The sequence below is a fragment of the Sorex araneus genome, chromosome 2 (genome assembly GCF_027595985.1).
Source record: "Sorex araneus isolate mSorAra2 chromosome 2, mSorAra2.pri, whole genome shotgun sequence".
Lineage (NCBI taxonomy): Eukaryota > Metazoa > Chordata > Mammalia > Eulipotyphla > Soricidae > Sorex > Sorex araneus.
This window is the reverse complement of record NC_073303.1, coordinates 346,640,856-346,656,427: the sequence shown is the minus strand read 5'-3', so window position 1 is coordinate 346,656,427 and position 15,572 is coordinate 346,640,856. Positions and strand designations below refer to the sequence as shown.

The 15,572-nt window shown below is 44.4% G+C and overlaps 1 protein-coding gene across 12 annotated transcripts in view; it reads right to left on the bottom strand.

The window, feature by feature from the left end:
- Window positions 1–15,572, bottom strand: part of FHOD3 (formin homology 2 domain containing 3) — a 450,025-nt gene that overhangs the window by 73,554 nt on the left and 360,899 nt on the right. For 9 of the 12 annotated variants that reach the window (XM_055127826.1, XM_055127828.1, XM_055127829.1 and 6 more), the window contains 2 exons: window positions 14,488–14,538; window positions 8,121–8,338 (listed from right to left, as the gene is read on the bottom strand). In XM_055127826.1, the coding sequence (XP_054983801.1) occupies window positions 8,121–8,338; window positions 14,488–14,538 (269 nt within the window). The remainder of the gene's footprint in view (window positions 1–8,120; window positions 8,339–14,487; window positions 14,539–15,572) is intronic. The other 3 variants (XM_055127830.1, XM_055127831.1, XM_004606084.2) reach the window with 1 other exon arrangement.

The window sequence follows — 15,572 nt, the reverse complement described above, 5'->3', positions numbered from 1 at the left end:
AAACTACCTGTTTGGCTTCAATATGCTAAAAACAGTAACAACAAGTCTCACAATGGAGACATTACTGGTGCCCGCTTGAGCAAATTGATGAACAACAGGATGACAGTGCTACAGTGTTACAATACAAAGAACCTTTCTAGTCAGCGCTGTGTTCACCATCAGAACCCTCGGAAGAATTGCTTTTGTATACAGGGGAAAAGCTACTTCTGTAGGCTGGTGGGGGACTGCTCATCCATGGGTTCCTTTGCTAAACGTTAATTCTGCCTCAAGCACTGAGATAAATGGATGAGAATAGGAGCCCTTTTCTGAAGAACACACTGATGAACGATTGTGGGAGACTTTATTATTGTTTATTATCGTATGTCTCAGATATGCACAAGATGCAAGAATCAAACAAGGCTTTAGAGAAGATGTTTTAATGAGGTAAATTTTAATTCAGTGAGTAGGAAGGCCTGAGAGAACATAGTGGCTTTTGGGTACTCAATAGTCACACGGTACCATGGAGTCTAATTCTCAATGTATCTCTCAGGTCTACAATCTTGCAAGCAGAACTTTTCTCTGCCCTGGAATATCTTTACAAGAATATGTGCACAGCAAATAGCTTTGGCAGGGAGAAATAACGTCTTTCTCTGGAACAACAACACCACCAAGAAACAAAGAGAAAATCTGAAAATAGAGAAAATGTCTCCCTCTAGGACAAAAGGAATTTGTTTATTGCCGATGGTAAAAGATTCGGGGATCCCTGAGCTGGATCGAGCAGCACACATCAGTAGTTATCACTTGGGTCTAGTCACAAGTCCTTCTGGGATGGGTGGCTTGAGAAAGTGGGAAAAAACACTCTCACTCTGGCAACCATCGCTGCCACAGGAAGCAATTTATTTGTCTCTGACCTAGGAGTTTCTTGTCTTCTGCCAACATTCATGAAACAGGGGTAAGTGAAATTATCAGTCACAAGTAGAGTAAGTCTTGGGCCCATCACCGTTGTGGACACCTAACTGATGGCCACATAAAAGCCTCCTTTAACAACCTTCTCATTATGTACCTCATCATAATTACCTGAGCAAGAGTTATACTTTATTTTGTTTTGGGACCACACCTGGCAGTGCTCAGGGGACATTCCTGGTTCTGCACTCAAGAATCACTTCTGGCATGCTCAAGGGACCAGATGGGATGCTGAGGATTGAATCTGGTCAAAAACATTGGTTTTTTAAGGTATAGTACAAACGATATCTGCATTTCTATGTTCATTACAGCACTGTTTACAATAGCCACAATCTGGAAAAAACCGGAGTGCCCAAAAACAGATGACTGGTTAAAGAAATTTTGGTACATCTACAGAATGGAATACGATGCGGGTGTTAGAAAAGATGAAGTCATGAAATTTGCATATAAGTGAATCAACATGGAAAGTATCATGTTGAGTGAAAAGAGTCAAAAAGAAAGAGACAGACTTAGAAAGATTGCACTCATATGTGGGATATAAAGTAGCAGAGAAGTACGAACTTGCAATGATGCAACTTCTGGCAGAAATTTCCCTGGACTTAGTTACTAAAGTACTAAAATACAGAAATCCAAAACTGTGTGGCCACTATTGTGGCCGCACAACCTCATATCTCCTTCATTCTCAGCAATGGAAAGCAAATTATCAAATGCTTCCTTTTCAGCAGGTCCAACTTTTTGGGGGGGATTCCAAACAATAATAGTGAGTTTTTTTGTTGAAATATTGAATGTAATCAAAGTAAAGAGAGAGTAAAGTGAAATTTATCAGCTACACAGGTGGGGTGGGGGACTAGGGGGTGGGGGGTGGGGGGGAGGTGTATTGTGATTCTTGGTGGTGGAATATGTGCACCGGTGAAGGGATGGGCGTTTGAGCATTGTATAACTGAGACTTAAACCTGAAAGCTCTGTAACTTTCCACATGGTAATTCAATAAAAAAATAAAAAAATAAAAATAATTAGGTTTTTTTTGCCTTACTATCTCTGAAGTCTGCATGCAAGGCAATCATCCTATCCACTGGTCCCCCAGGAGTTATACTATATGTACTCCAAAAGACTTATGACTATTTGTTTTGGGGACCACACGTGGAGGTGCTAAGTGCTTAATCCTGGCTTTAAATTCAGAGAGCACTCCTGAAGGTGCTCAGGGGACTATATGAAATACTGGGGGTCACACCCCAGTCAGCTGTGCATAAGGCAAGCATCGATACCCACCATACTATCTCTTCAACTCCAAGACTCATGACTGATGGTTTGAAATATGGTACAAGTAACTGTGTTATAGGTAATCATCATTCCTAGTGTTTCCCTAAGCGGGTGATACACACCTTGTGTGGCGGGCACAAACTGGTGGGGGTATTTGTTCTGGGTGCATAGGGGCAGGGGAGGAATACAGGAATACATGTGTCTCCAGGGCCAAATACAGAAAAAGAAACCATTTTCCTGTTTCTTTAAAAGAAGGAGATGCTGAGTGATTTTTTTTTTCTTAAAAGGGGTCTTTAGACCATGTAAGTCTGGTGATCTCTGCTCTAGAACTAGGAAAAAACTGCAGAAAGTGGGGCTTTTCTTCATTTTTTGAGATTTGAGAGATATCAAGTAAAAAAAATAATTCAATGTTTTAAAAAGGGGCAGGAGTGATAGCACAGCGGGTAGGGCGTTTGCCTTGCACGTGACCGACCCAGGTTAAATTCCTCCATTCCTTTCGGCGAGCCGGCAAGCTACCGAGAGTATCCCACCCGCACGACAGAGCCTGGCAAGCTCCCCGTGGCGTATTCAATATGCCAAAAACAGTAACAACAAGTCTCACAATGGAGACATTACTGGTGCCCGCTCAAGCAAATCGATGAGCAACAGGATGACAGTGACAGTGAATGTTTTAAAAATGCACTTGAAGTTTCCCAGCAGACAGGAGCTTGGCCTTGAGTGGAGATCCTGAAGCATTCTGCTCAACTGACCAACTGAACGGCATCAGGGGCAGTAGGGAGGAGAGGGGGATGGGGGTGCAGCCACCCTGAGCCAGAGCATCACAATGATCTAGTCTCCTGTCAACTCGTGAAATCCTGGGCAAGGGACATCCGAGAGCTAAGCCAGGGTAGCCCCTGATAACCGACACTATTCCATTGCTGCTGTACCAGTGGGCGGTAGGCCACCTGGTGTTCCTGGCTTTGGCTGTGTGGATTAGGTCCTAATTTTTTTCAGCGAGGGTTGGGACCCCACAGGGTCACTTAATGGAATGTGGAGCCATGCAAAAATTTCTTTAAAGTATATTTATGATTTATTATTAGTTAATGTTTGCTTTGTATACCTATTCGATAGATCTGGGGGGGTCATGTAAAAATGTCTCAGATGACAAGGGATTGTGAGTGGGAAAAGTACAAGAATTTCTGGGTTAGGTTTACTCAGGTGAGAGTCTACAGCTGAAGGAGACACACAGGTTGTGTCTGAAAGGGACAAAGATACTCAGTCAAGGACCGGTGAGTATGACAGTCCCAGCCATAATGACTAAGCCTGACATGAAAAAGGATTATCTATTTAAGTGGACTGAGCATGAGTCAATTCTCGATCTTTTATTGCACAGTTTTAAGGATTGGAAAGCTTGGGGAATTTTCCTCTTTGCCGGTATTCTAAATGCTAGGATCAGTGAGAGAAAAATAAGTATATTATGTCTATCATAGCTGCAATGCTTTCAGGTTCATGCTGGAGAGTAAGCCATGACCATCACATGTGTCTCCAGGGCCAAACAATAGATAGGAGACTTGGAAAAAAACTAGTAATCCTACTAGGCTAAAAAAATAACTACTAAATATATTTTTCCTACTACAAAAATTAACACAGCATGGTAAAAATTTAAATGTGTCTATGAAGCACATGGCCCAATATGTGCTAGGTCCTGAGTTAAATCCCCACTACCCCTGTCATCCAACCCCCAATTACCACCCTGTGTCCCCCTAGAAGCTTGTTTAGGCCTCCACCACTTGGCTAAGCACCATGGGTGTGATCTCTATAAAAGATGCACCTCTAAAGTGTTGTTTCTATGCAGTATTGGAAGTACTGAGCTAAAAATCACAGAGGACCTAGCAATCTGTAAGTTTTCATGGCTGCGTTAGTAGTGAAAGGCACTTGTAAATTCTAGTTAATGGATTTCTTCTACTGGAAATATCATAGATCCAGGAGGAACTCAATTGTGTGAACCAGAAAGCAAAGAAGAAAAGTGTCTCTTAATGTGCGGGAAATGAAGTTCAGTCCTGAGCACCCTACAAGGATTGCAACTACCATCTAATTTTCTTTTTTTGTTTTTGTTTTGGGGCCACACTTGGTGGTGCTCAAGGACCACTCCTGATAGTGCTCAGGGGACCATATGGGATGCTGGGCATCTAACATGAGTTGGCCACATGCAAAGCAAGCACCTTACCTGCTGTACTGTCCAGTCCCAACCATCTAATTTTCAAATGTGTTGTGTCTCACTTTATTTCCATGAAATAGGTAACCTAGACCTTGCACCAATTGGGAGATAGATGCTACTGCTGTTTTAGCTTTGTGTGTAGGGATGTAGATTACTGTAATTTTTAATTCTTTCTCATGAATCATCTCAAAGAGTTTTATCTCAATAAAACACAGTTCCTCTTTCCTTTGATGAGTAAATATAATGAATTTGTTTACAAAACCACCCTAAAATAATAGAAAATAAGTTTATTCAATGGGTATTCTGATGTATAACAGCAGGGCTCAGAAAAATAAGGGAAGGCTAATGAAACCCAAGAATGATGAGAGAGGCCATTCCCTGTTCATCTACACTTGAGCTGACAGTCTCCATTAATTACCAACCCGTGCAAATGAGCACACATGTACATGGATGTTGCTCATGTGGGCCTAAGCTTTGCAGAGAGGAAAAATATTCAGACCATCACCACCAAGTCTAGGCAGTCTTGGGACAAACATCTGCTATGAGCCACAAAAGGGCCAGATGGAAAATAATTCAAACACAGACTGACTTGGTGTTGGGGGTAGTGGTGTATTTTATGCAAAAGTTACAGCAGATTTAGTTGGGAAAAGTTTGGGCTGAAAGATCTCTCTCTAGATGGCTTAGGATGCTATTGTTGGCGTGTGTGTGTATGTGTGGAGGGGGGCAGCTTGTGTGTATATTAGTTTTTTTTTCTAATCATTATCTTCCTTCTTTCAAGATAAATTTTGTAAGCGTAAGGAGAGGTAAAGACATGCTTAATGTTTTCATATCTCCTGCTATTCAAAGTTCCCCAGAATGTAGGCAAATGATCTATAATCTTAAGGTTATATAAAAGTAAGTATCAAATATTTGGGGTCTGAGAGAAAAAATATGGGAGTTAAGGTACTTACCTAGTATCCCACCAGCCCTAGATAGAATCCCCAGCACTACCTATGGTCCCCCAAGCACTTCCAGCAGCTACCCCAAATCTGGAATCACCCCTGAGCACCAGCAGGTGTGGCCTACCAGTAATACCAAATATTCATCCATTTGGGAGGTAAACATGTAGCTCTGAATATCAGCCTCAATTTTTATAGATGCTGCGGAGAAGATAAGTAAAGGAGTAGCATTACTGTGAGTCCACAGAAACTGGTACCACGACGCCCAGAGGGGTGGCTGGGGTGAGAGTCAAGACCCAGAATTCTACTCTCAGGGTGTATCAACAAGATCTGAAGCCAGTCTCCCCTCTCTGTGAGCCACTGTAAATGAGAATAGCATTGTCCTTAGCTTCATGACAAGAGATTAAATAGCTTCCTTTGGGGGGCGGGGACTGGGCACACAGGATCAAAAAAAAGATTATTATCCTTTTCTTCCCTGAGGGGAATAAAAATGTGAGTCTAGGCTGGCACGTGTGGACCATGCAGCACCAGGTGCTCTGCACAGAACATCTGCATGGGCAATTATAGGGTTTATTCTTCCTCCAGCTGTTGGAATACTGCAAATGTTAGGGATAAGCAAAAAAAGATACTTTGAACATTGGACAATGGGGTCTGCTTAAAAAAAAAACAGTGTACGACTTGGAAGCTAGCAGAAAGTTTCCAAAGAAGAGAAGCAGACTAACCAAGACTAACCTTTCTGTCCTACTGGCTGGCATTCCACCACTGGGGCCAAGGCCCTCAAATCAGAAGGAAGTCTCAGCTGTTCTTTGGAGCCCACCCACTTGCTGCATTGCTTCTTATTTGCTTATAATTTCCAAGTGCATAATTCAGTTATCTATGATGACAATACTTGGTTTAGAATACTTGGCTGGTTCCAACTGATGAGGATGATAGTTGCTTAACATGCAATAGGCACATTTTCTAGATTCCGAGAGACATTGATCTTGATTTTTTTTTTTTTTAGGGAAAGCAGACATACCACACAATTTGATTAATTTGCAATTATGTCTAAATTCAAGGCCACTGTTCATTTTTCACATATAGCTTATCATTTGCATTTCAAACACTGTCTCTATTCCTCTCTTCTCAGCAGAGAAAACAACATTTGTTATTTGTCTTTCTGAAAGATACTGAAATCACTTCTTCTTTCCAAGTGCATTTTATATATATCCAAAATAATAATCTGCTGTGTTCTGATTAAAGTTTCCAACACTCTGCTTTTATTTGGGAAGTGGAGAGAAAGGCCTCAAGCTTGACTGGCTACAACAACAACAACAACAACACAAACTTGACAAACTGTCCTTTTGCCATAAGCAAGCATCAAGTAGATTAAAAAATGCAAGGAGAGGAAAAATATTTATAGATGCTGGCAATTGCCTCTCAGCTTGGGGCTGTTCTGAATTTCATAGTTTAGACAACCATTCTATAGAAATGTAGGAGGAACAGCTCTTACAGTGAAAGGTCCCGGGATGGAGCACGGAGGCACAGCTTCGAAAGACCATATTTCTCATACTGCCTCTGGAAATGCCACCTCCAGGTACAGCAGTGCAGCCTGTGGGAAGCACTGGGACTGCAGACGAGCAGTCTGTTTTTCCACTTTTCAGAATTTTAATATTTTAAGAGCAACATTACTCAACTCTGACCGAGCCATCTGCTTGGGACCATCTTCCCTGGCTCAGGGACCACAGGAACTGGATGTGAAGGGAAGCCGTGGTGGAAAGGAAAGCAGCCCCCTCCTGGGGAGTGAGCCCTGGGCTCGGGGAGCCAGCAAAGAATTGGACAGAGCAGATGGCTTGGTTACATCCAGTTCTGCTGGGGTCGTGGAGTCCTGCCTTGTTTAAATTACACTTTACACCAGATTTAGCTAGCCCTCCGAGAGTTAAACACGGAGTGTCTCTGTTGTCCTTGGTTGGCTTAGTCTACAGTAAGTCGCAAACCATAACACTGGCTTAAACAAACAGAGCGAGTGGCAGGGTTAGTCAACATGCATTGTCAGGCCCCTGCACCCAGGAGCCATCCTTTCTGTTCATGAGAAAGAAACCCAACCAACAGTTTGTAAAGCAAGCAGAAAACCAGCTGACACTCCCAGGCTGCAGTGCACAGAATTGCTGTTTTTCTCCAAATAAAGCAAAGATGACAGGGAATTTCTACAGCGAGAGACAATCTGTCTGTACAGGAACATCTACACCCACACCCCAAACCACGTGCCGGTTATCTTTACTATTTCCAGCGATTTTCTTCTTCAATATTAACTTCTGTTTTCACCAGGTTCACGTTCATTTTTTTTTCTCTGCTTGCTTTGCCTCACGTCCCCCCACCCCTCTTCTCTATTGGTTTAACTTAAACCAGACCAACAATTCTCAGGGGGAAAGAACACTGAAAAGCAGTCACTTTATTGGACTGGTCGAATGAATAAATAAATAAATAAATAAATAAAAGCCAAATTAGAGAATACTAATTTGGTGTGATTTAGGGTGAAAGTGTCAATGAACGTCTTATTCTCAGTATTCTCCCTTTCCAGTGAGTTTATGCCGGTCAGGTTCATAAACAGTTTTGTTTGTATAGAAGAGCCTCTGAAGACAAACTACATCACCCACGGCGGCCCGGGTCAGTCTCGGCTCCCCCTCTGGGGCTTCCGGTGTTGCTTTGCACAAGGACAGCTCCCAGTGCCCAGAAGCAGCCTGCCGGGTGTTAATAAACCCAGCAGTTGTCACTCTGCTCCCCACCCTGCTCTCCCAACTTACCTTGCGGATGCTGCAGTGCTCCTGGGGACGAGGAGGAGGAGACCCCAGGAGCCTCCTGGGAGTCAGGAGATGAAGGGCTTTGGCTCAGAGGGGTGCAAGCAGCAGGGGCTGCAGTGGAGGTCAGGTCCAAGGAGAGGTCAGCTCTGCCCTGGCTCGCACTCCGGCTCCTCAGCTCCTTCTCGTGGGCCTCAGCTGCCAACTGCTCCAAGTACTTGTATCTGAAAGTGAAATTCCAAAGGGTTTCCGTAAAAAGAAAGAGGAGCCCGTGGCTGATGCTTGTTTATGGATGAAACACCTGCAGAGTGAGCTGGTTTCCTGATGCACAGAGCACAGCGCAGGGCTGGCTGGAGGGCCAGTCTGCCAAAAACATCCAGCAAAGCCAAGATGCTAATGATTAAAAATCCCGCATCATTCATAACCAAACAAATTGGGGGAAATGGCAACATCACAGTCTCCAGACACTGGGTCCTGCTGCAGAATCCTATTCTGTGCGTTTAGGAAGCATTTGTACAAATAAGCAAAGCAGCAATAATGACCATCAAAAAGCCCAGCAGTGACAGCTGAGAACCACACGTCTTCAGAGCTCACAGCTGTGAGATGGGAGGGTTCCTCGGTGCACAGAGAAACTATGCCCCCCAAATACCAAAAGGAACTGTTGGACGAAGCCCTCTCTGAATTTCTGAACCTGCTTCAATGCGAGCAGCAATGCGGCTGGAATTCACTTTGTTCTCTCAGTGTCGACCATGGAAACTTTTTTATATTCTAAAATATTTCTGAGTAGGACTCAGACATCCAATAGCTCGAACCTGACGTCACATATAGTTTATTCATCAAAGTCAGTTTAAAAGAACAAAGATACATCTGTTTTGCATTTCAGGCAGGCAGAGGCCACTAACTGTTTATTAAGACCAGCTACCAATCATATTCCTCATAGTGCGCTTTATAGATCAGACCAAAATAACTTTGAAATATGTGCCTCTTCCAGATGTCTGCTAATTTTACCCACCATTATTTGTTCAGAAATAAATTTATGAATTCAGCTGTAGCAGGTCTCTGATTGTTTTACCCTCCGCTAAACTTCGAAACAGCTCATTCAAGACCCTCACTCACATCCATCAGGAAACACAGCTTCATTCCCCCCGGTGGGCCGACCCCCAATGCTCCCCCCAACCCACAGAGCACTCCCCATCCGTGCAGATAGGGCAGGCAGTGCACATGGAGAGGAAGGGAACCTTTGCACCCCCTGTGTCTGTGAAAGCATGCACTTCTTCCTCCAGCCATCCTGCAGGTAAGCGGGGCTCCCCACCCCTCACACGGTCACCCCTCCTGCAGTCTGCCCTGGATGCCCGGCTTGCAGGCACATCGCCCGCAGCGGGGCCTGTCCTGACCACTGCAGCTGGAAGTGATCTTGGCCTTGCCTCTGAACTCATGTCGGATATGTAGCCCATTCAACTAGGATGGCATTTTACATTTACTGCCCGCCATGGCCAGGCAGCTTTGCATATGTGGATGTCTGTTTTCAACAAGCAGATAATAGGATTTTTGAGAATAGAAAGATTACCAGCCTCAGTTCTTTCCCTTGGAATCATGTGTTTGTCAGCACTCAGCAGGCAGCTGAGCTTGCAGCAGGAAACCTACAAAGCGCGCCCCCCCCCCCAACAAGGGCAGAGGTCAAGGTACTGCCCAGGAGACCCAGGGGTCAAAGGCACCTGGACAATATCACTTTCTCCCGAGTGGGCCTACTTTTCCCAGAATCTGCTTACAGGTCTACCTCTGTGGTCCTCTGACACTAGGTTCCCCTCCACAGAGGGAAAAGGGGGCTTTAGACAGTCTGGACTTTCCTTGCCAACAACATCCTCCCTCCAAAGCTAGGAGGGTCTCAAAAAAGAAGGCATTTGTAAACTTCATTCAGATCAGCAGGCAGAAACCACCTGACTGTGGAAAAGGCAGAGATCTTGGAAGAATGCGTGATCCTGAGGGTACCACTCAAAGTCCCATCAAAAACATATTGTAGTCAGAGAGAGGGACAGACATAGAATGACTGCACTCATTTGTGGAATATAAAGTAACATAATAGGAGACTAACACCTTAGGACAGTAGAGATAAGGACCAGGACGATCGCTCCATGGCTTGGAAGCCGGCCTCATGCGCTAGAGGAAAAGGCAGTTGGGATGGAGAAGGGACCATAGAGTAGATGGTGGTTGGAGGGGTCACTCGGGACAGGAGATGCGTGCTGAAAGTAGACTAAGGACTAAATATGGTGGCCTCTTATTAATTATATTGCAACAACAATTGCCACAATGCCCAAAAGTAGAGTAAGACGGAATATACCTGCTACAGAGGCAGGGGGCGAGAGGGAGTGGGGGTGGTGCAAGGGATACTGGAAACTTTGGTGGTGGAAAATTGTGCACTCGTGGAAGGATGGGTGCTCGATTATTTTATGACTGAAACTTAATCATGAAAGTTTGTAATCAAATCTCATGGTGAGTCAATAAAATAAACAAAATTAGATAATGGGTCAATTAAAAAAAAAAGACACATATTGTAGGGAAGATGGTGGTAAAGCTTGGTAAGCCCAAGTCAGGAATGCTCAGAGACCCCGATGGCGTCTGTGAGCACAGGCTCCCCCCAGAGTCCTTCAGTGAGGAGGGGAGGGGGCTCGGGGGAAGTGTACAGGACCTGCCGACTCCCCAAGAGGGGCCCCTGGGCAGGAGACAGGGCTCAAACACAGAGCACTCGGGGAGGTGGTGCTGGCAGAGGCAGAGGGTGTCCCGGCAGGACAAGCTGCTTGTGAACTTCATTGCTGCAGGTTCAGCCCTGGCGTGGCCTCTCCACAGCCCTTGCCAGGGCAGCCAAAGGGTCCTGCCCATCGAGCTGGGGCAGCTCATTCCAGTCTGGGTGAACAGGACTCCAAGGTCCTATCTTTGTGCCCCCCCCCCCTTTGCAAGGGTCCATGATGCCTGCGAAGAGTTGGGGCTTTGATATGAACAGAATGGCCCTGAGGATGTTCAGCTGATACAGCCGGCCGAGGAGAGGTCTGGACACTGTGAGGCGTAGGAAATTTCACTGCTACTGACAAAGGTCTGGAAACGGGTAGATGGCACTATGAATGGACTTAATTGCATGCTGCACTCTGGTTAAAATGGTCAACATTAAATGTTTTATATATTTTACTACAATGAAAAAAAATTTAAGTGGCAGTTGCTAGGAGGCCTGGCTGTCAAGAGCCACCAAAATGTCCTTAAAAAGCAATAGCAGAGCCTGGAGACAGCTCCACAGGCTGGTGCTTACCGGCTAGAGGCTGGTTCAAGCCCAGCACCTTATACCCGACATCGCACTGCCGGGAGCCCAGCAATGCTGTCTGCAGCGAGCGGTGAGAGTGGCAGCCACCTGGCCTCTGACTCTGCAGGCCCAGCAGGCTGCTCTGCCCCACGTCAGCCTCCAGCAGTGGGAGCTGGACCTGTGGCGTCACCTTCCCTGACAGAGGGACTCTCGGTGCCACCTGGAACTGAGGAGCCTTTCAGCTCACACAATGACTCTCATGTGTCCTCTGTTGCCTTGTGATACTCTCGTCTCCCAGACTGTGTGAGTCCACCTGTGTACCAAGCACTACATTTTCTCTCTGCCGAACACAGTGCCAAGAGAAGGGGGTTCACCCCTGCCACCTTCCTCTAAACCTCCCCATGTATCCCATCTCAGTCCAGAGTCATTTGTACACTCATCCATCTTTTCATTGTTTATTGAACATTTGTCAAGTGCTGTCAGGTGCTAAGAACTGCAGTAGGTGCTAGAGATTTAATAATAAACAAGGACACCCCAACCCTCCAGCTCACAGTTCAGCGGGAGGGGCAGACCAACCAACCTTTGCAAGACTAACCAGCCTCAGCGCCCATCAGGGGGATGGTGGCAGCTGGGTACTGTGTAGCCCTGAGATCCTACGCAGGCTCATTCTCTTCTCATGGGGCACTATACAAACCCGGACCCACTGAGATTAGCCTCACTTAGGATGCTTTTCCCTGCCATCCTTCTGCCTAGACCTGGTTCTTTGAAGTTCTACCCTGTCCCCACACATGTCCACAGACTGCTTTACACATCAGTTTTCCCTGCACACTTTCTAAGACCTTAGCCCAGTGCCCACCTTTCCCTTGTATTCCTACAAGCCCCCGCCCCCCCCCATCGGCCCACTGCAACCCCTTGCTTTATGGAAAGTATGTCCACTCACCTTGCCCTCAACCCAAAAGTATCTCCAACTTTGATATAATTTCTTACTAATCTTAAAAACATCATGAATATTGCTGCAAAAAATTATAGAAGTCTTTCTTTTAATATTTAGACAAATTAGAAGTAGCAGTCCAACAGAAATGTATTCTATCATTGTCAATAAAAAAGTATAAAAGCATGGCACAAGATGACAAAATAAATCAAAATAATGCCAATTGTGTCTGGATGGCCATTCCACCCTCATCTTGGTGCATTAGAATGGGGGGGGGGGGGTTCTCAATACTCTCGATTGGAACTCTGGGCTCTTTTCTAAGTTTTTATAATAAGAAAGGGACCTGGGACCCAGTAAAGGTGCTTGGGTTTATCTCACAGAGCTGGCTGGAGTCTTTTTTCTTTTGTCTGCTTCTCTCTCCACCTCTGACCTCCATGAGTTTCCCTTTCCATTTCCAGCTCCAGTCTACTTGGAAATCTTTTTCGGGCTTACTAGGAACCCCCAGAAGTATCCAGAACAGGGATGAGAGTGTATCTTCCTGCTTCCATCTTCACCAGGAAATTCAAGATGCAAAGTAACAAAGAAAAGTGAATGGTCCAAACCAGAGGAAAATTCCTGGCCACTTTCCATGCCTCTGGGCTTTAGGAAAGGGTCTAGTGTTGAGGTCATGGCTAAACTGTCTCTGTAACAACTGAGGTGGCCAGAGGGGACAGTGGCATGGGAGTTGGGCCAAGAGCAGAATAAGAGAAAAGAGTGGCAAATGCCTTTGCACGAGTATTTAAAAATAAGTGATGTTCTGCTTTGGCCAAATAGAGGAGCACATAATACCCCAAAGAGGTAGTCTTCCTTTGACGGTTTGGAAAATGCCGAGATCAATCTGAGTCAATTCATAGCATCTTAACATCTCCCCAAGACCTCTCAAGTCTTGCCTGTGTACACATAACCAGACAGTCACGTTATTAATGTTTTTTTTCAAAAAGTACAGAATCTGGAAAAAAGTTTTAAAAATGAGATAAAGTTTGATTTCTTTAGCCTGAGAAGTCAACAGCATTTTTCAGTAAAGGTATATGTCATGTCTTCTAATGTCAAAACCAGGCGCTCCTGAAAGAATAGACATTTCTTTGTTTCTTTACCAGCATCCTTCACTGCTGGCCACAAGTAGTTATTAGGATGGCAATAATGTAACAGAACATTGAAATGAAAGCAATGCCATAGTTTTGTTTATGAGGCTGACCTAAGCATCTAATTTTTTAATTGAACACAGGCTGTCTGGGTTCTTCCCTGTCTCAGACTGTCCTAATCGATTTAGCTGATGGTGTCTAAAAAAAAAAAATTAGCACAATTCCTCTTTTTTACTGGCATGGTTCAGAGATTGTGAGGTTCCAAACAGGCTCTGTGAAATCATCCTTGCCATCTCGCCATGCGGTAACGCCACCTGGTGGTAGAAGGCATAACTACAGGGTCTACGGGGTAAACATCAGTCTCTTGTTGCTTTACTTCCCCAAACAGTTAATTTTTACCTACCTGTATCGGACACTGAATCCAGGATCTAACTTTGTATATTGTAAAGGGATTATGCACACCATTCCATAGAAATTAACAAACTCATTTTCATCTTAACTATTTCAAACGAAGCTCATTCAGTCACTCTTTCCCTCCTATGGGGGCTGGGGGGTGAGGGTGGGGTCACAGGACTAGGAATCAGGCATGAGTGTGCCCCAGTTTTGGAACGGGGTAGAGTTAGTAGGGAGACAGATATGTGGTCATACACATCCAGTGAGAATTTAAGCCCCTTCTGGCAGCCCGGGCAGTGCCTGGCTCAACTATTTGTTGAAGGAATGATGAACAAGTGACCTGCAAGTGCATGATCGGGTTAGTTGGGGTGACGCAGGCTCAGGAAGTTAAACTAATGTGCTCTTTTGAAAAGACGTTTGGAAGACCACACAAATGTATTTCACACTCATGATGCCACTCAATAATAAATCTGTATGATTCCGGAAAACTTAGGAAACCAAGACACTCTCTTCTCCCAAATGCCACAGTCATAGGTGTTATAAGTACAGGTGTGCAATGAGTACAGTCTCCCTGCCTGGTGGGTTCAAAAGTGAAGCCCCATGCTATTAGTCACAACGGGTAAGACAAGGAATACCAACCTTTCTTCTCGTGCTTGCCTTTGCTCCTCTCTTTTGTCTAAATACTCTCGGCTAATGGAAATATGTGGGACAAAATGAGAAGTAACAGAATTAGATGCTCGTAACACTGCCAATGTATCAACCGACTATCACGAACACCCATGATTGTTTCAGGAGTGGAGAATCAGTAGCTGAATGTTTTTTTTTAATAACAAATGCTGTGCTTTAAGGGTACTGAATTTAATAAATTTTCTATAAAATCACAGGGATGATTGAAAACACAGAATTCCTGACTTCCCTCAGAGCCACTCAGAGTCACTCTGCAGGGAAACTATATTTGGGGGCTGGGGAAAAGAAATATTCAAAAGGTTAAACAGTAAGTAAACCAAAGCAACTTTAGGCCATAGCTTTTAGAGGTGATTAACATCCAGTCATACTCTACAACATTCACTCAGGTTCAAGTGCCTTAGCCATTTTGTGTTGTGCTCCAGCTTGGACACTGCTGACAAAGTCCAGGATTCTTTCTCTGCATCTCTAACATTCAGATTTTACACAGAAATCACTGAACACTCTCGCTTTCTGCACTTTTGTTTGTAAGCACCCATGACATGCTCAATTTCGTCCCATATTAATCTTGTTCTTCTGTTGCTAATGGTAATATCCCAGCCCAATTCATGTTAGGCTGTGTGGTCAGTCACTTCTCAGCAGAATGTTTATTTTCCTAAAAATAATGACACTGGGCTTTTCCACACTGGACCTCAAGAAGTCATAATATAAACATGTATGCATATAGTACATGTTTAATATAGCATATTAATTTTAGAGAATTAATAATAGTATATAATCTGTGGAGATTATCAGGGTTCCTTTCTGGAGAACAGTTAATTTTCCAGGGTCTATGAGTGCTCTTAAATGACAAATGGAAGGTTCAGGATCAAGATAGAACAGTATAGCTAGGAGGATGTTCTTAAAGACGGTTCAGTCAGCTCTGATCCTCTTTCTCACAATTAGATCTACAAGCACACAGCTTCATATATGTATATTATTCCTTTTACATTCACATTTGTAATAACAGCTTTAAAGTCTTTGATTATAGTCCCTACTAA